This window comes from Xenopus tropicalis, chromosome 2 (genome assembly GCF_000004195.4).
Source record: "Xenopus tropicalis strain Nigerian chromosome 2, UCB_Xtro_10.0, whole genome shotgun sequence".
Classification (NCBI taxonomy): domain Eukaryota; kingdom Metazoa; phylum Chordata; class Amphibia; order Anura; family Pipidae; genus Xenopus; species Xenopus tropicalis.
The window spans coordinates 41604209-41626029 of NC_030678.2; the positions used below are offsets into that span (position 1 = coordinate 41604209).

Consider the following 21821-nt stretch of genomic DNA (forward strand, 5'->3'; position numbering starts at 1 on the left):
AAATTAACTTTTAGTATAAAAACAACATTTATATTCTAAAACAATTTGCAATTGACCTTAATTTTTTATGGTTTTTCAGCAATTTGGGGTTTTGTTCCCAGCTCTCCAGTTTGGTATCTTAGCAGCTATCTGGTTACTATGCTGCAATTTACCCTAGCAACAGGCAGTTTGAACAAGAGTTGGGAATATGAATAGAGGAGGACCTAAATAGAAAGATAAGTAATACAAAGTAACAATAACAATGAATGTAGCCTCACAGAGTAATAGTTTTAGCTGCTGGGGTAAATCCCCTATGTAAAAGCTGGAAAGATTTAGAAGAGAATGGCAAATAATTCAAAAATTATAAAAAAAAAATAATTATCAAGGTAAAACTGTAGTTTAGTAAAGGTATTGCAGGTTTTGAGGTTTCTAAAATAAAAGACTAGCCAACCATACAGCATAAGGGAACACTGCAAATGCTCTTCATGATACAAAATCTAGAGACATATACAGACTTTACCTATTGAATTCTTTTGGTTTAAATTTAAAATGCTGCCTTTCTCACACTATTTATGTCAGGGTTCCCAAACTATGCACAGTCAGTCACTGGTTGACTACGTATTCAGGGTTAGAAGAGTGGGCGGAGCCACAACAGCCAATCACATTTCACCTATTTACTTTCCATTGTAAAGTGTAAAATGCTGACGTGTTTATGCCTGAGTTCCCAAACTTTGCATAGTTGGTCACTAGGGGACTGCAGTGCAAAAACAGTAAAAGTGGGTGGAGCCACCAACTGCCAATCAGATGTCAATCTTTGACATTTAAATTGCTGCCATTCCATCACTATTAAAACCAAGGTCCCCAAACTTTGCACAGTGGTTTTTACTGTATAACTGTGGTCCAAGGTTAGAAAATGTGGGCGGCATCAACAACAGATCAGATTTCATTCAGTGACTTCACGTTTTTCAACCCAACATGAAGTTTGTTCTCAAACTTCCCTTTCTAGTTCAAGATTGCAGTCTCTAATTTACAAATTCAGCTTTGCCAAACTCAAATTTTCAAGATTTATCAGTAAAACATTCTTGAAAATTCGAATAAAGAAATGACTCATAACACATACATTTTTATTTTTTCAGTTTTTACAGATGTCTTGTAAATGAATGGAACAATATGATCTTTGGTTTTGGCTCAGGGTCAGATTGGCCCACCCGAAAACTAAGAAAAATCCCAGTGAATCCCGGTCCCAATGAACCCTTCTTACTACACAGAGCCCGTCTCCCTAACTTGAACATCATTTAGAAACCCAAGTTATGGTGGCAGACCCAGGCTGCAATAGATCCCTGTACTTACCACCTTATGGCTCTTACGCCCTTAGTGCTATTGCACTTTTATCTGGGTCTTTGTAAATGATCCTCGTGTTGTTGATCTGAACATACAGTTAATCAAGTGTTAAAGCATGTTCAGGACTAGAAGTCCACAAAATGATCAAAGCATATTCCTTGTTCCCAGGTTTTGTTAGCAATTTATTCTTTGCAGTTTACCCATAAGAGTTGCTTCTAGACCACAGTGACATACAGTATAAACAACTGAATGAGAGGTAACTAGGTAAGCAGCAAAGGTAGAAAAGGTACAGGGAGTCAAAATTCTGTTGTATCACAGGATTCATAAAGCAGCGCCATGTTCTCCCTAATATTAATTTTATATTAACTTGATCCAAAGATGAAGCGTTTTTACATTACAGCATTGGCTTGTCAGATTAGCCCCATGTAAAAATGTTTGTCTACTTGCTCTAAAACTCAAGTAACCTTTTATATACATCTTTAAGTATATACACACAGTTATACAACTTACAATTAATGTTGAACTACGCCTCTCTAAATTGAGCAGCTGTAGCTGGCAAGCATATATGAACTCCATATGTAGTCTCATATCACCCCTTCAGACTTAGTCCAGACAGGTAAATGTGCTCACATCTGAATATGTTAAAAAAGGTTCTGGCTAAGTATGTAACACGCCTGCGCCTTTATATGTAAACTATATGGGCCTCAATGTTCTCACTTGGAGTGTGAATCTGTATGCTGGGATGTAGATTGCACATGATGTGGTACAGATACATATAATGTACTAATGATAACTGAGATACGTTTAACCCTTTGTAAGGAACTATTTCACCTCCAATGTATTCTTAAATGTATTTGTTTGCCAATTATGGAGTAAAACATCAGCGGCCTGAATTGATATTGATTTAACCATCTGGATTCAAGTGCAACCCATAACCATAGTGGGACGTACATCATTTTAAAAATGATCAGTTTGGGTAAACACAAGGGGCCCCTCACCAATCTATGACCCCATGCTTTGTGTTTTTAGGTTAGGGCACATCTAATGTTTATTTGTTTATGAATAAAGATGTACATTTATGATTTTTAACTATTGCTACACTGCCTGGCAATACAGTTCATACAGGTGTACAAGTATATGGTCACAGTAAAATAAACACACACTTGGCAATATCTGAGTCAAAACTATGTTTTTAACTAATGGCTTTTAGTCTGCATCAATTAGATTTCATCATTTTATTATTTGGCACTGTAACAGTTATAAGATATTTATACAATTTTATAATAAATTTGAAGAGCTGAAGTCCGTATACAGTTTATATTTGTATCCATGGCAACTGTTGACACATTTTGCTTGAGTACTGGATACACTAGAGAGGTATGCTTGGTCATGTGACATGATACAGACATTGCCACATCACATTATGACATCACAATGGCCAAGAAGGGTTACACACATCCCAGGCGCAGTGTGATCAGTCTATACTCAGACTTGGTGACTGGCAGAGGTGAGTACAAATTGGTCAAATATGTTTGTTTAATTTATTAGAAAGTATGTTGTTCCTATATAAATGAGCAAGCCTATGTAAACTAACCTAAATTGTGTTAACAAAGATTATTCTAAAAGATGTGTATAAACATTATAAAAATATATATAAACTTCAAACAATGAATAATAACAAAAGCACTTTCAATGTGAATTAAAGTCTGTATTAACACATACAGTTTCAGAATTAGTCGCTGCAGCTAAAATTACTTGATGCTTCCCAAACCTGCCACTGTTGTACAGTCTTGTTTTAATATACTTCAATACAGCAATCCATATACATTTTATATTTGTATCTATTGCAGTTGTTTAGTTGTTTAATACATTTCACTTGAGTATTAGTTACACTAGAGGTATTTATATATATATGTGCCTATTATATATGCAATTGCATGTAATTTAGTTAAACATCATAAAGAGTCTTATAATTGCTACGATGACAAAACTGAAATTCCAGTTTTAGATTTCAATACTGTAACATTTATATGACTCGTTATGATGTTTATCTCTAGTACCACAATGCTTGGTCATGTGACATGATACAGACATTGTGACATCACAATGCCCAAGAAGGGTTACACACATCACAGGCACAGTGTGATCAGTCTTTACTCAGACTCAGTGACTGGCAGAGGTGAGTACAAGTTGTGGCCAAATGTGTTTATTTTAATTTATTACAGTTTGCAAATCTGTATACACTGGCAGAGATGAACAAAAGTTTTAGAAAAGTTGTGTTTCAGAACTGATCGTTCTCTTTATTGCTTATTAGAAAGTATGTTATTTATACATAAATAAAGAAAGTCTACCATGAAATTACTATAAATAAATGTGTAATGACATAAGGGCTTACAATTTGCATTAAAAGCTGCATAAACACATATTAGAATTAGACACTTCTGCAACAAATACACAGGGATTGACAAGTTCCAGCTACAAGTTCTAATATGCTTAAATATAGAATTGAATGCAATTTAGTACAGGTATGGGACCTGTTATCCATAGTGCTTAGGATTTGGGGGTTTTCTGAAAAAGGAGTCTTTCCCTAATTTGGATCTCCTACCTTAAGTCTACTAATAAATAATTTCAACATTAACTCAGCCCAATAGGATTGTTCTACTTCCAAGATAGATTAATGATATTTTATTTGGGATTAAATACAAGGTACTGTTTTATTATTAGAGAAAAAAAAGGGAATCATTTTTAAATATTAGAATGATATGGTTAAAATGGAGTCTATAGAAGGTGGCCGTACTGTAATTTGGAGCTTTCTTGATAATGGGTTTCCATAACTGTGGTGTTACACTTCTTTTGCATTTTATATTTATATTCATAGGAATTGTTTAACACATTTCACTTATTATTCTTAAGTCCTGATTACACAAGAAATTTTTATGTATGTGTGTGTGTGTGTGTGTTTGTGTACATAAACACGTACAAAAAATTATAAATGCATTTGTATGTAAAAGTTAAAGATCTTAAAGAATCTTATAAATATTATAACGACAAAATTTGCTTTAACCTGAACCTGATATTCCAATTGTAATTCTGATCTTTAATTCCAGTACCTAAATGCCTTGTCATGTGACATTATCATGACATGACTGTCTGTTTCTATAAAACCAGTATACACTAGCAGCATAAGGTTTTAGAAAAGTTGCGCTAAAGAACTTATATATAGTAATGAGCTAATTTTTTCAGCAGGCATGGATTCGCAGCAAATTTTGCCAATGGCAAATTGTTACGCAAAACTTCTGCTAAAATTAGGCGCAGTTGTGTCAAAATGGACATGACCGGGTCAAAATAGATAATTTACATCACAATTCTTTATATTTAGATTTGGTGACTGTCTAAGAGGTCATTTTTGTTTGGGATTAATTGTGCACCAGCTGTGTATGAGTGCATGATAGTTATTGTTACATTACACTAGTGATCATGAGAATTAGTAGACTTTGTAAGAACTTGCTTTTATAACATAATTACTAATTATAATTTATCTTTTCCACTTTAGACTGTGGTTATACCATGGCCTCTGTTAGGAGCTTTGGCTGTATCAGACGACTTTTTAAACTTTTTCAACTTTGTTCTATAAAAAATATAAGCAAAAATTCAACAAAAAATGTATGTAGTGCAGAAGATAAAGCGAAGACAAAAAAGAGTTCTGGATGTTTTTCAAAGTTTTGTTTTTTTAAGAAAACAAACAAATTAGAAGAACCGCAAACCTGCACCGATAATGTTGAACTAAACACTGCCTTATGCACCTGCATAACAGTGAGAAACGAGCTCCCCGTCCCCTGCAAAGCAGAGCAAGAAAGAAGCACAGACTTCAGTGCCTGCGCAGATGAGGAACAGATATGTGAGCTTCCCACCCTCTGCTTAATAGAGGAAAGCACCAAAGAGGTAGCAATTGTGGAATCTGTAGAAACCACAGAATCCAAATGTGAAGAGGAAAAGAATATCTCAAATTTGGAACCTGAAGAAACAACAGAATCTGAATGCAAAGATGAAAAGGAACAGAATCTCTCAACCAACAGCCTAGAGGAAGAGAGACCTGAGACATGCAATGAAAGTCAAGATGATTCCACCACTTGCAAAAAGGAGGAACAGAAACCTGAACCTGATTCCCCTCTTTGCAAAATAGAGGAACATCAAAACAAAACGCAGAAAAAGACCAGAAAGGTTACAAAGAAAGGAAAGAAAAATAAGAAACAGACCATCAAGGTGGAATTAGAAGAAAAACCCTCCACTATCTGCCTAACGGAGGGAAATAGCAAAACGATGGCCAGAAAAGAGAGGAAAGCTAAGAAACGCCTTATCAAGGCAGAAATACAGAAACAACCAGAATGGGACTCTGTGGGCTTATACAGACCCCTGTATGCCTGCACAAATGAGCCATCCACTTACAAAACTGACAAATGGAAAACTGATCCCGATCTCACTCCTTGGATGAATAAGGAGCATGAAATCACACCCTTCTTACATGAGAGAAGGGACAAAAAGGAGGCAAGGAAAGGAAGAAAGTACAGCAGACAGACTATCAAGGCCGAGGAAAAGAATAAGAGAGAAAAGATAACGGATGAATACAAATCACGCTTAAGATTCTATGCAGATGAAGAGAATGAATTCTCTGATGATTCTTGCAAGTACATTGGAGTTCCAGGCCAGCCCTTCCCTGAGGGGACTGATGCCTGGATCCCTGAACTGAACCTGACACAAGAGCATAAAATGGCCCTGCGAGGCAGGGAATGTCTGGACGACAGAATCATTGATGCAGCTCAGTCCTTGCTGAAAATCCAGTTTGAGGCAGAGGGGCTTCAAAGCTGCCTCCTTTCTCAAATTGGATTTCATGCAGTTAAAGGACCATCAGTACAGATACATTATGACAGTGTAGAGAGACATTGGTTGACAAGCTGCTTTAAAATGGATCATGTGGAGATTGCAGACAGCGCTGTGACTAAACACCACGGTACCTTACTGAAGAAACAGATAAATGAATGCTATAGTGAACTAGTGAATGATCCTGAAGGAACTATGGAAATACTGGATGTTGATGAACAAGAAAACACTCATGACTGTGGGGTTTATGCTATTGCTAATGCATTTGAGTTCCTGTCCGGCGGAACCCCCATCTGCAAGTACGAGAGCAAGAAAATGAGAAGACATCTCATTGGTTGCTTTGAGAGAAGGAAGTTTACTGAATTTCCTAAAAAAGTAGATTCCTGTGTGGTTGAATTGGAACCCAAACTAAACATTACATGGCTGGATAGAAAATAAGCTGCAACATAATGAGAGAATCAGCTTCTGAATCTAATCTGCCAAAAGATGGAGATACTGTAAGTTACTTCTACTCATTCAAAAAAGGAAGGCAATATCATGGGAAAGGCCAGCCAAACGATATATTCTCCCAGCAACGTTAATCCTGGGATAATGAAGAGGCCGGAGAAGAGACTGACAAAACCCGTTCTGTAGTTGGGAATCTGATTGTTCTAATAAATTCATAATAAAAAAAACACACAAATATTGTAGTATTGTATTAATAGAGTATTGTAGAAATGATACCTATATTGGCTAACAATAAAAATGCATTACAAGCTTTCGGAGCTCTAAGGCCCCTTTGTCAGGTAAAAGATTTTGTTCTTGGAAATACTTTTCCTTATGCGCCGGCTCCTATGAAAAATAACAGAATGCCCCATTTATTATTAAATACAGTTTTCGGAACGTATGGCAAAACAGGCTTTATATCTGTTATTTAAAGAAGTTCTAGTTATTTGCTAAATATGAGGTGCCGGAATGTGATCTGAATAATCAGGGGTGCATCTGAATCCTATGGGATAACATTGTTGGTAGCCAGGCTCCCACCTATCAGAGCAGAATTTTAATACTGACAAACATTTTATCTTTAACATGAATCTGCCAAGGTCCCATGGGTTATGGGATGTCCCATACACTATGAATTCAACCTATGGTTTCCTTTATGTATTACTTCTATGAAATAACATAGGCTTACAAATAGGGATGCACCAAATCTAGTATCCAATTTGGATCCTAACTATTTGGTTGCTAATATCAAAATTACCTTAGCAACCAGGGTGTGATTTGTATAAAAAACTGATTTTAGTAGAGAACTTTAATAGAATAATAAGTACTAAAAAGTAACAATAACAATAAAGCTGTAGCCTCACAAAGCTATCATTTTTTGTCAGTGTCCCCTGCTTGAAAGGCAAATTATTCAAAAGCTTGTAAAAATAAATAATGAAGACCAATTGAAAAGTTGCTTAGAACTGGCCATTCGATAACATACTAAAAGTTAAACCAAGTGACTTTTTGTCAGAAACTGGGAAGCTGTTCGGGAAGTTGGACTTTTTCTCTGCACTGTGCATGTGATTCTCTTTAACCCTTCACAAATTATTTGGGGGTCTGGCCGAATCCCAAAATTGGGTGCATCCCTACTTACAAAGCGTTTTCTCATTTCCATGTTAGAATTTTGATACTGCTGTTTGTATCCCCAAATCTCCATGAAGACCAGTTACAAATTTGTTTGGAATGGGACATTCTATAACATACTGCTTAAAGGTGAACTGCCCTTAACACTCTCACAAATCTCACATATGATAAAGGGTTAGAGCAGGGGTAGGGAACCTGTGGCTGGGGAGCCAGATGTGGCTCTTTTGATGGCTGTATCTGGCTCGCTGCCAAATCTTTAATAAAAAGAAAATAACGAGGGTGTGGCCTGCGCACGGAGTATAGAAGACGTGTTCTAAGCCTTAGAACACGTCTTCTATCCGCTGAGCGCAGGCCACGTCCTTCTCTGCATCGCATCCGCATCCGGCATCCTTGGCACCCACCCTAGCTTGCCCTGCCGCATCCGAGGCCAAACATATTGTATGGCTCTCACGGAATTACATTTTAAAATATGTGGTGTTTATGGCTCTCTCAGCCAAAAAGGTTCCCGACCCCTGGGTTAGATAGATAGAAGCAAGAGGGCCCAGTGACACCTGCTCCCACCGGGAGTTTTCCTGGTATCCTGTAGGCCAGTCCAACACCGAATGTATTAATTAAAATAATAATTATCAATTTAAATAACTATATAGATTATTTCCAAGACTTTTTAGGCTATAAGGCAACAAAGCCATAATGGAGTGAAAAAACGTATTGGAAGTAATCTATATAGTTATTTTAATGGATATTATTATTGTTACAGCCTGTCAGTTATGGCTAATGCCAGACGAGGCATAGGGTGGATATTTTCGGCAAGCAGAAAAACGCTTGCCGAAAATTCCGCCCTACACCTCCTACTTGTGCCTGCACCCAAATTAATAGAATACGCTTGGGTGCAGGCACATGTAGCCGATATACGCATAGAATACGCTCAGGTGCAAGCACATGTAGCCGATATACGCATAGAATACGCTCAGGTGCAAGCACATGTAGCCGATATACACATAGAATACGCTCGGGTGCAAGCACATATAGCCGATATACACATAGAATACGCTCGGGTGCAGGCACATGTAGCCGATATACGCTTAGGGGCTGATTTACTAAGACACGATTTCGAATCCGAATTGGAAAAATTCCGATTGGAAACGAACATTTTGCGACTTTTTCGTATTTTTTTGCGATTTTTTCGGCGTCTTTACGTTTTTTGCGTAAAAACGCGAGTTTTTCGGCGTCTTTACGATTTTTGCATAAAAACGCGATTTTTTCGTAGCCATTACGCAACAATCGTACAGACGCCGGAAAAATCGCAAAATTACCGATCTTTACGAAAAAAACGCAATCGGACGCATTCGGCCCGTTCGTGGGTTAGTAAATGTGCCCCATAGAATACGCTCAGGTGCAAGCACATGTAGCCGATATACACATAGAATACGCTCGGGTGCAGGCACATGTAGCCGATATACACATAGAATACGCTCGGGTGCAGGCACATGTAGCCGATATACGCATAGAATACGCTTGGGTGCAGGCACATGTAGCCGATATACGCATAGAATACGCTCGGGTGCAGGCACATGTAGCCAATATACGCATAGAATACGCTCAGGTGCAAGCACATGTAGCCGATATACGCATAGAATATGCTCGGGTGCAGGCACATGTAGCCGATATACGCATAGAATAAGCTCGGGTGCAGGCACATGTAGCCGATATACGCATAGAATACGCTCGGGTGCAGGCACATGTAGCCGATGTACGCATAGAATACGCTCGGGTGCAGGCACATGTAACGGAAATACCCATAAAAACGCAAGAGTTTAAAAGTCTTGCGTTTTTATGTGTATTTCCGCTACATGTGCCTGCACCCGAGCGTATTCCATTTATTCGGGTGCAGGCACATGTAGGAGGCGTAGGGCGGTATTTTCGGCAAGCGCTTTTCTGCTTGCCAAAAATATCTGCCCTACACCTCATCTGGCATTAGCCTAAAGCTTCTAATGCTAACTGCTGCACAAATATAGCAGCACCCTCATAGGGGAACATGGGGATCAGATAGGTAATGTAAAAGAATTGCCCAAATATGTTTAAGGCAAAATTATAAAGCTCATGCAAAAACAATGTTATGACATATTTAAAAAACAGTTTAATTTCTGGTGTCAGTATCTCTTTAATGCATTTAATCCGTATTCTGTTCATCATTTTCAATGGATCTGCAAACTCTCAAAAAAAATTCTGAAAACTGGACCCGAAAATATTGCTTACATTTTGCCTAGGACAACTCCCATTGAATTTTACATTCAAGTTTTTTTTTTTGCGCTTAATAAATATCAAACCTTTAACTTTTGGAAGCACTTATTTGAATTTCTAAGTTTTAGAGCAAAAAAAAATAAGTAGAGTTAAAAATCTAGCTAATATCACATAAAAAAGGCGTAATCTTTGCTAAGTAAATGCACTCCATTATACCAAGTTCTTACCGAAGATTAACCCTAACTAAATGATGCTTAGTGGTTCACATTAAAGACATATTTGGCATCAGATATTTTAGAAGATATTTGGTATAACCTTGTAGCACATATAGTAAAAGAATTAAAAACCCCATAGTAGGAACAGATACAAGCAGTGTATATGACTGGATATAAACTTTGGACAGACTGGTATCAAATGCATTGTTTATAGTGTATTTTATTCATATGCTCTTTCCATCTGCCTGTTTTGAAATCTCTCTGATTGATAAAAAAATTAGAATAGCTAAAATGAATGCAGAGATCTATAGGTCATACCAGGGCTCCCTTGCAATAATGTGTGTATGTGCATGCAATTCAGAGCAGGCTGGTTGGATGCATTGGTGCTGCTGTAAATTGTTATAAACATTTATGGATACAAGTATCTTGTAAAAGGCTCTAAATCACGCTCAATTTTGCATCTATTTTAGTGCTTCATGCTTGCGATCATAAATGATTTTATTAAGAACTATTAACTGGCACAAATGTGTTTGGGCTGGGATGTAATGTACACGATGAAGCAGTCAACTGGAGGATATGGTACTCAGCTAAGTCAGAAGGGTACAGAGAAGGGGAAAATTAGGTGCATTGCACAAACACTATGACAGGTCAGTAGCAGCATCTAGTGGGGGGCACTGGGAGGTTTCAGGGGAACACTCTATCAAGTGTAGAACACTCTCTGACAGTACTTGGAGCAGATCTGAGACACCTCTTTTAGACACCTCTTTTATACACTCCACTCAAACTAAATACTTCTCCCACAGACTGTGATTTCTATTCTGAAGTTAGGGTTAATATAGCAATTCAATAAAATTCAATAAAAAGAGAATAATGTAGATACTAATGGGGTTATGTAATAAAAGGCACTAAGTTTGCCCAGGTGCACTCATAGCAACCAATCAGCAGGTGGTATTTAGTGGTCACCTGTTTAAATGCAAACATCTTATTGGTTGCAATAAATTACTGCTTCTGGGCAAACTTAGTGCCTTAAATTACATATGGAGGTTTATGGGTGTGCGAAAATATGAAAGTACTGGTACCTGGCATAATCACTACGTCAAGTGAGAAATAATGAGAGTTCCTAGAATTTTCCCTAGTGAGCTTCCCTAGTCCTTGCTCTAAATTACAGTAAAACACTATAGGGGAGGCCAAAATAAAATGACCTGTGGGACCCAGTATCCTAACTATATAGCTATTTCAAATAGGCAACAAGGGCAAAGCTAATCTAATGGTAGAGAGAAATAATATATGTTTATCGCTTGGATCCTCAGGACCAAATCTGCTCATCTATAGAAGAATCCTTTAGGCGCCACTAGTGACTCTAATTGCTAACCTTGTACCCTGGATTGGAGTCAGCAAATTGCCCCCCCCCAACTGATTTTGGGTTGAGTTCTCTATTATAAAAACAATATCTATTGTAGTATCAGCAAAATGGCTTGTTGGGTTCACTAAGAGTTCTGTTATAATATGAAAACATTATGTGCTTCTAGTTATGCCATTTTTTAATAGAATACCTTACTGTTTGTTCCCCTTTAAATAGTGCCATTCCTATAATAAAGAATCTGTATTCTCATAAAGAAAACAAAGGTTGTGATGATATTTAGAGAACATCACTTTACTTGGTTACTATATTGAAGCGGAACAGAGAAATCACTCACGGATCTTCCTTAGCTTCCCTCGACAGGACGCGCACGTCTCCCGAAGCAGCTGATACTTGATAGCCAGGTTGGCTTTCCCAGTTTCCAGACGCGGGCGAAGGGAGAGGTTTTTCTGAGCAAGTTCAAAGTTAGAAGCCAGAGAAGCTTTCCTCTCCTCTTGAAGTGATTGCACCTAAAGGGGAGGGATGACAGAGACAGTGACTCCTGCCTGATCTTTCAAAAAACACATATTATTATTTTGCTTTAAAAATATCTCACTGGTATATTTTTGTTGGCAGGACTAGAAGCAGCCAGTAGTCAATCAGGGTATTAGAAAGCTTAGATCATAAAGGTAAGGAAACCCATTTGCCTGTGTGTGTGAAATGCTTATGAAATTTAAATGCACCCATCTTGCTCCTTCTGTAAATTGTGAAAAAAACATTTGTCCTGACCCTTCCAACTCTTAATCCCCATTTACTGACCCAGAAAAAGATTCCTAAAAGGAGTGCTCATGCTAATACACCCCTGAGCTAGAGTAGCCACCTGGCCGGTATTTAACCTAGGGCTAGCACCAGCATTCCAAATGTACTGGCAAAGTATCTGTGGGGAATTTGAAATACCCTATAAATCCCCCCACATCTGCCCGGCCACGCCCATTTCCCCCATCACATTCACAATTTTCCCGCCCATTTCCCACCCCGCCCTCAAATGATGCCAGGGACCGCCCTGACCCGAAGGCCGGTATTATGGGGAAGAAAAGGTGGCTATCCTACCCTGAGCTTTGGGAAAACAGCACATAATTAGGAAATAATAATGGAATAAACATACTTATTCATAGCCTTTCTCTGGCCTGACACAGAATGTTGCCCCATGCCACCACCATTTTTCCCCCTCTGCTGCCAGAGTGGAGTCTCTCCTTGTAGTGACCCTTTTTTTTCCAAACATACGTCACAACTCGCAATGTAAAGTGAAAGGGTTTTTTTTCATCTTTATCTCAGGGGACCCAGGAGTCAGGGAGCTAGGCTTGTGATCCACTAATTGATTTAGAAATTAATTATGCACACATTTTAATTACGATTTCTGCTATTACTATTGTAACAAGAAATGTTGATTATTAAATCATATCATGGCGACACAAATGTTTAAAATGAAAGCTATCTGGTGTAATTCTTTTAATGGCAACCAAGCATTTGTATTTATCTGGTGTATCTTAGCCACACCCTATTATGCTCTGGCCACACCCCCAAAAATTCTCCCAGCTTTGTCCTATGCTGCCTGTTTTCTAAGGTAATTCAACTGCATTTTCCATTGGATTATTAGGGTGGTGACTGGGCTGTTACTGTAGGTCGGGGGGCAGTCCCCCAGTCGATCCCACGTGGATTTCTGGTGGGCCACGTCTAAGCCGGGAGTTGCGGAAATGCGGTGCATTTATTGGGTATGCGTATGTATGCTGTACTGCGTATGTACGCAGGGAGGAGCCATAGTAGATTGCCGGGGGAAAAAGTCTGGGCACCCCTGCTGCAGGTGAATGGGTGAAATAGGGGTTGCAATTCAGGTTGATGCCCAAAGAATCTGTGAGGTGACATGTCTGCACTTAAGGAGTGTTAGGGTCAGGAATGCCACCCTTTCCAAAAAAAAACAAACCATTTTTTTTAGATTTCTTCTTTATGAGGCATTATTTTTACTAGCCAGGCCAGTAAATTACCGGGCAGGTGGCAACCCTATCTGTGAGTTAAGGGTCCCAGCCAAGCACACAATTACACCTTGCAAGGAAAAGTATGAGGATGGGCGGAGTACAGGCCATGGCCATGATGTTATCATCTAGGATAGATATCCAAGGATATTCATGGCTGCTAATGTCTATGCATACAATATCTTTCAATGAACAGGAAAAAGTAGCAGTTCTATGCACTCTGCTGAACCTCTTAGTGCCCCCTTAATGCAAACTACACAGAACCAAGCATAGCCTGACTCAGTAACACAGAGCAAACAAATCTGGTTGTCTACATTGTTCATATTGTACAAGACAAGTACATGATAACTGCTAATTGTTGTCTACAAGTTTCTGGACTGTTTCTACATCACAGACTACAGTATATGATGAAAGGGGCAGGGCTATGACATCACAGGTAACTCTAGGAGTATTGGGGAAGAGAAAAAGGGTAGATTTCCGCTAGATTCTGGGCAGGCCAGGGGCTTACAAATTTACCAGCTATTACATTGGAGCAAAATCTGTAATACTGGTCCCAGCCTTGGCAGGTATTAAGGCATAAAGCTGTCTAAAAATGACTGAAAAGTATTTGCCATCTGCACAAGTAAGGTAACCCAGAAAAATCCAGAAAAACTGAACATAACATTTACTTGATGCATGATACGTGTGATTCGGAGTAACTGTCAGAATACAGGACAAAAAATTGGGATTTATACCCTTTAAACAAACACATTATACCAAGGCTATGCATAAAGGGTTAACATGAAACTGCTTCATGAAATCCTTTATGGGCCACATGAACTGCACTGACCACTGAGGTGCATGAAACTGTGGACTAACTCTGTCTATAGAGATTCAGCCATTACAGTTCAGGCTAACTTCTATCCAAATCAGTGGAGGCTATGGGGAAATCTGCATACACAGAATTACTTCTTTTTTACCTATGGCTATCAATTCAATTTATCTTTCACTATTTTTCCTGCCAATTGATGAACACAGGTAATCACTCATTCTTTCCAAAGGCTTACATTATTTTTTTTGTGTTTGAGATCCAAATGGTTTATTAGTGTGCTTCCTAAACCAAACTCTTATTTTCCTATTGCAAATAAGCCAACCTTGCTATGTGTGAGAATTGCACTGCAAATTGTTGGCTCAGACTGGGATCAGACAGAGCAGGTCTGGCAGCGACTCACAGCATGAGTGCTAACTGCAATAAATAATAAACCATCCATTAAATAGATTTTTTAAACAAGCATTACTACAATTTAATGCATATAAGCTACAATTCCCCTTCAAGGGCCCTGGAATATGGTAAGTTTTGTCCTACCAGCTTTAATGTAAACCACCATGAATATATTTTACTGCACCATGCATATATTTTGCCATATGTTCTACATATGGTAAGACATATGCATGGTTTAGAAGCCTGTAGTTGCCTTGCGTAAACAACTTAGTTATATAAATATGCCATTTATTTTAGACAATTTTTTACACTAGCACAATAATATTGCCAAATATTCCCTGTGTGTATTTGTGGATGCTGAAAAATATCTTTTCACATGAGATCAATGATATTATTATAGTACAGCCTTTTAAAGGAGGTGTAATAAAATGTATTAATGGAGCCTTGCTTCTGAAGGAAGTAGGTAAATATGCAGAACAGTACAAGAGTCAGAGATATTATGACTGGTGCTACTAGAGATCTGAGCAGCGGTGTAACTAGCAAGGAGTCCGGTAACACAGAACGCCCAGAAAGGACCAATGATCCCTGCTCCTTCTAGTGCCACAGTCCCTATACTGCTTGCTAATTCCCCTTTCTGTGGATCTACAGAAAAGAGTGGTAGGGGGTCCTGTGGGCCTGATTTTATGCCACTGATCCCAAGATGTGCATTAGTGATTAAGCTGCCTTTATTATCCTCTGTTCCCATGTTCATATAATGTGCCAACAATGGCAGACTCATCGGACAACCCATGTGGGGCAGACCAAGGGGGCATAGGCCAGCTGAGCAATTGGCAGAAGAAAAACATCCAGAGTTGATTGCTAGGAGTTTGGATTATGCAGGTCAGTATTTTTAAACTATACCATAGATGTGGGCAGACTTAAAGGGCACCTATCACCCTAAAATTGCTTCCCCCACTAGAGGTGGGGGCTAATAAAGCCTGCACTATGGTTGGGGGGACCAATAGTCTTTTTTTAAAACTGCTGTTTCCCCCAACTGGAGTTCGGGCTCTATTAGCTGGTACCTCTGGTGGGGGAAGCAAATTTAGGTTGATAGGAGCCCTTTATGTCTAACCACATCTAGTATCCCCTAGCAACCAATTAGATGTTTTGTTTTCAAACAGCTTATGAGTATACCTGGTGATTGGTTGATTATGGGTTACTAGACAAGTAGCAAAAGTAAGATAATTTATTAAATTTTTCCCAAACTGTGTTTTTTATTAAATATGGGGTTTAGCTTAGCATTTGTTATCTGAATTCTCTCTACAATTGTAACAAATACAATCAGTGCCCATTCAGTCATAAGGCAAGGAGAGAATGGCCAGTGTAAAGAATACAACTGAACTCAGGCCACATGTGGCAGCTGCCCCCGAAACCCAAAAACACACATTTATGGATAATTCTGACTAACCAGCTTCTAGTATTTTTTGGCAGTAAGAGTCCTGCATTGCATAGGAAATGTATATATCCTATATATGGTATGTGTCAATTCTAAACTGTTTACATGTTTAGTTTATTTTTTGCCCTAAGACCCACGAACACTGGGGTTTCCAGTTGACCCAATCCTGTTGGGGAAAACAGCGATGTTAATAGCACCTGCGCCTGCTGACATATTTGTTTCCCATGGTAGCCACACTGTTGCATCAGATATTGCGGCTACTATGCAGGGATCACTTTGGAACACAGATTCACAAGCAGCCTTCACTTACCAGCAGCAGCTCCTGTTACAGATGGTTTGTATTGGATTCTCTACAGGGCTCAGCATAGCTGCCTCCACTGCCACACAGCCTCTTGTTTCTATACATGGTACTAGCCAAACACATACACACAAAGAAGCCTCCACTGATATACAGCCTCTTATTTCTCCACATGGCACCAACCAAACAGACTCACACATAGCTGCCTCCACTGATATACAGCCTCCTATTTCTATACATGGTACTAGTCAAACACACATATCCACTGCCATACAGCCACTTACTTTTATAGATGGTACTAGCCAAACATACACACATAGTTGCCTCCACTTAAATAGAGGCTCTGCATTCTCAAGTGGAGCACAAAAGTATATTATATGTAAATGTATAGGCAGTCCTTGAATTTTTAACATCATAAACACTTTAGAATAGGGCAAAAAACGGCAGTTGTAGATAGACAATTGCCTCACAGGAGGTCCTTTGCCAGAAAAAGTGTTGGTAAAACTATACATGCAATAACTGGTATTTGTTATTTATACCACATATGCCCACCTGCTGTCCCTCCAAAGTTATGAAAGTAATTTGACAACTGTTGGAAGGGCAGAGGTTACAAGTAAATCATTATCTATTACATAGAGAATTAGCATCTAGTAATATGGTAGGTATCCATTGGTCCCTGGGAACCTTCCAGCTTGTGAAATGCTCACTATGAGCTTCAGACTGCCTTAGGGATATCCAATAACATAGCTTAAGAGAACGTCTAACAATGTTAACTCTGTATATTTCCTACATGCTCTCCCTGTTTTTACAGGGGATTTTTGATTTTAATATGGCCTCTCTGAAGCATCATGGTGCATTCTAAGTTGAAAGAGTTCCATTACTGCATAAACAACAATGCAGCAGGGTGAATTTTATCAGTAATTCAAAGCATAATATTTAATAGAAAGGATACAATGAATTTCTGGTATCGGGATGTGCGCAGGGAATGGGTGGGGAAGGCGATAATGTACAGAAAGCCAATTAGTCCTATGGATGATGTTAGCGTACAAGTCATGCCATTGAATGTAGTATAGTTGGATTGCTAAATAGACAAATATCCATCAAGTTTATCTCTTGCAGGTATGCCCCAGTATCACCATCACTGGTTGGATTAGGAAAGAGGGACAAAGGTTGCTGAACACTGGCCGTACATTCATCAATAATATCTCTGTACGATTGGTATGTGTATGGGGGCCCACCTACAAACCGATATCATTATATTATAAATATCAGTGGGTTTGGAATCAGACAGGTTAGAAAATGTATCCTGCAGATGATATACCATGTTGGCCAGTGGATGTTGCATGCTGATGAGAAAGTAAAGAGGAGCAGTAGTGTTTGCCTGAACATTAAGAAAAATAAAAAGGAGCCCCTACCATGTACAGCCCTCAAACACTCTGCATTCTTTCAGGGCCTGGGGCAACTGGTTGGAAAGTGGCATTAGTTAGCCCACCATCAGCGATATTTTTGTAAATGGGCAAAAGAGCAATTGCCACGGGCCCACTCGGATAGGGGGCCCACCATCACCTTCCATCCCCTGGATATGGCAGACCTCTCATTTTAATCCACTGAGCTCCGCATAACCATCATATTTCTCACTTTCTGTTACAACAAATGTTCATAATAGAATTATTTTTCTAAAAAGCAGGTATTTATGATTACAGTTTATCTACTCAACATGCTATTGGTCCAGTACAGCACATCTGACCCCATTTGCACATCAGACATGACTACCCTCAAACTGGAGAACCTTGTAAATTGTCCAGCTTGAGGGTAGTCTTAAAGCAGCCTTGGCCACCTTGCACTGTCTTGCACTTGTCCCCGCACTTCCTGTATAGTCGTCTAACCCTAGGGTTGCTGACTGACTTTCACAGACACAAAATCCTAGTATTTACGAAAAGTGCTAAGAAGATCACCCTAATTTTGGGGGTTTTCATCAATTTTAACTGATAAGGGGCCTTTGCCCACATTTGCTTCTTGCACACTTTCTCCATTTCTCTGGCCAATTTTGCAGATTGTTGTTGAATCTCCTTGTGTAAAGGGGATAGTGCATAGAGGATCACTACTTTAAAGGAGAAGGAAAATTAAAAATCAAGGAGGGTTTGCAAAATTGTTAAGCACCCCTGTCATGCTAGTCACTCACTACCCCACAAACATTTCCCCATCCTTTGGGGTCCCCTGCACTAATTCTGTTAGGCAGCATGCGCAGTTCACAAGTTTGGGAAAAAGTTCTGTACTGCACACGCGCTCACCATAGCCCAATAGAGGAAACTAGAAGACAAGAAAAAGATGTCAGCCTAGTGCTCAGCAAACAATACTCTGGAAAAAGAGGGACCACATCCTGGGGTAGAATCACTAGGAGATGCCTAAATTGGCACACCCAATGAGTTTGTCTCTCCTTCTCCTTTAATAAACTCAACTGATAACACTGATGGCCATCTCAGGTAGCTTGGTGTTTTAGTAACCCAACTAGATGGCAGCAGGTTGCCATTCCTTGTTCAGTTACAGAATATAGTATATTAAAATCATACCTGACCGTGACTATGAAAATCCAGTGTTGTGACTATGGGCTGCATCAGAACCAAGTTACACAGTTTGTAATAAAACAAAAGCAGTGCCAGGCAAAAGCCAACAAGCAGAAGCCCTATAGCCAGGGTGCAAAGATATACACAAATGAATTGAAATATAATTTTAAATAAAAAGAGTGTAATAATAATAAGAGTCAAGAGGACAAAGATGGAAATGGAAGAATAATCTTGGGAAGCAACAGACACTGAATATAGGTAAGGTATGAAACAATGAGAGGAGGCTGCTAATAAAGAAAGGAAGGAGGATATGTGGGCCAAACAAAGGGAGAAATAAAGGCTATGCACTGGCACATCATAGGGAATAGGAGGCAGAAGCAGCAGCAGGCCTGCAGTATCATAACAAATACTGATGGGCTAATCCATTGCAATGGAGCTTGGGCAATGTGCAGACCCTCTGTGCTGCAGGTGTATCGTGCCTATAAAGGCTAACAGAATATTCACAAGGCCTTCACGTATATATTTGGGTCGATGGAAGGCCTGAGCCAGATGCATCACAAAGACGCTACAGGTTCTGAGTAAATCACAGCTTTCCCCTAGCTACAGGCTGTGTAATCAGAAGGATATGTGGGTGGTACAGGCCCAGCGTATGGATGAGACAGGTCTGTGGCTGCTGGAAGCTCTGCCCATACATATAAACACGCACAGATGTTACTATGTGGCTGTGTCTTAGAGAAGGCTTTAGCTCATCACGATACAAATGATGCCAGGGATTTGTGCAGAGACAAAAGGGAAAAAAAAGGCCACGTTACATTGCCTAGCAAACACACGGCCGGACGGCCATCCCAGACTGTTTTTGTTAGGAAGGTGCATGGTGATGCAAGGTCTGCACGTAGACTAGGTGTGGGGAGAGTCTTCCATTGTGGGCATTGTAGGGATCTAGGCCTGGCAAACACAAGGGGAGAGGATGAACAGTCTCCACATAAGTAGAAAAACCCCCTAAAGGATGATATCTGCGACGGCTTTCCCTGAGATCCATACAGCAGCATCTGTGGTTGCTAATGGCACCGCTTATTTACAAACAAGGCAAATAGGTGCTGCCTACACACACCACAAATGGACCTGTCTGAGCTGGATGCACATAGGGAACAACACAACGCTGACATGAAAGTGTCTGTATATGGCAGGCAGAGTAGCAATAAGGGCTGCTAGTGACATCGGCATGAAAGGGTAAACAAGCAGGCCTGCAGCACACACATCAGCACATACATCCCTAGGATACAGAGGCGGCACCTGTAAGGCACCATTCAGACAAAGTGTGTTAAGTCATTTGGGAGTGTGTACAGGCCAGGCACCTGTAACCTGTGGCCCTCCAGCTGTTTTGGAACTGCAACTCTCAGCATCAGTGTATTGTTGTTCACCAACAACCAGAGGGCCACAGGTTGGATATCAGAGCCACAGGTAAAATCAGCCTCCATCCAATAGTGTAGGAAAGCCTATAAAGCGTAGTAGGAAAGCCTATTAAACAAAGCAGCTCCATTTCTTTCATCAGCAGCCTCTACGGGTAGGGTGGCCATGCCTCCCCTGCCATACAGGGCACCTATGAACAATACAAAGCCCAGGCCAATGCTGCTAACAGGGCAAGCAGCTATCCCTGGTGCCCTATACTAAAGCCAACACTAGCCACCCTGTTCATGAATAGCCCAGCACAGTGTTTGGGTGACAAAGGCTGTTGGGTGTATATGGAGGCAAGCACCTTGCAGCCAGCTATGTATAGGATAGGGGTGCATTGTTCAGAGAATGGGGTGTATGGCAGCTCCAAGCTCAACAGGCAGGGTCTGCAGCTGCACTATATCTCCTGAGGCAGATGCACATATCAGCACATACACAATACACACACGATAAGCCCATGCACATCCATGTCAGTGTGTCTATGCCCGCTGCACACACAGGCAGCATCCCCATCCGAGCACATACATGTATTGTACACCTCTATCTAGTCCAATGGCACACAGCCCATCCGGTACCTGCTCGCTCAGGCGGACAATGCGCTGCAATTTCCCCTCGTCCTGTAGGAGCTGCCGGAGCTGCTCGGTGCTCAGCGCCCCGAACCGGTCCGATGGGCTGGAGCCGCCGTTACCGGCCTCCGAGGAAGGATCGGGGCGTGCGGCGGGCTTCGAGTTACCGACCTCCGAGGATGTGTGGCTTCGCGTTACACCCGGCTTAGCGCTTTCTTGCTCCGGGGACGAATGGGAGCGGCTCCCCGGGTTCATGCTGCCGGGCTCCGGGTCCACTCTCAATACCCGCGGTCCCCGCAGTCTGCAGCGGGGGGGTGCAATACCCGGAGCGGCCAGTAGAGGGCGCCCCGAGTCCTCGCTATGTGTCCAGCTTGGAGTATAATAGCTGCCGCCTGGAGCTGTGTCTGCCTATACACAGTGCTAAATATACACCCTCCTCGCAAATAAATATATATTTATTTTATATATATATATATATATATATAATGGGTTTTTTTTATGTTTTGTATATTCATGACATATTAGTTATTGTAGTGGTCCTATTCATTCATGGCCAGAAAGAAAGTAATAAAGGCTATTTTTTCTTAGCAATTAAAGTGATTTTAGAGAACCATTTCTGAAACTTTCCAGTATAAGAGCAGGTATTCACAAAAAGGTATGAAATAATTCTATTA

At 40.2% G+C, this 21821-nt stretch overlaps 1 protein-coding gene across 1 annotated transcript in view; it reads right to left on the reverse strand.

Moving 5' to 3' along the window:
* The window catches only part of vps37d (VPS37D subunit of ESCRT-I), a 31772-nt gene extending 10280 nt beyond the window's left edge, over window positions 1–21492 (reverse strand). Inside the window, exons 1-2 of the mRNA XM_004911761.4 lie at window positions 21157–21492; window positions 11960–12131 (exon numbers count right to left, since the gene is read on the reverse strand). Of these exons, the coding sequence (XP_004911818.2) occupies window positions 11960–12131; window positions 21157–21402 (418 nt within the window). The 5' untranslated portion in view covers window positions 21403–21492. The remainder of the gene's footprint in view (window positions 1–11959; window positions 12132–21156) is intronic.
* Between the last annotated feature and the right edge of the window lie 329 nt (window positions 21493–21821).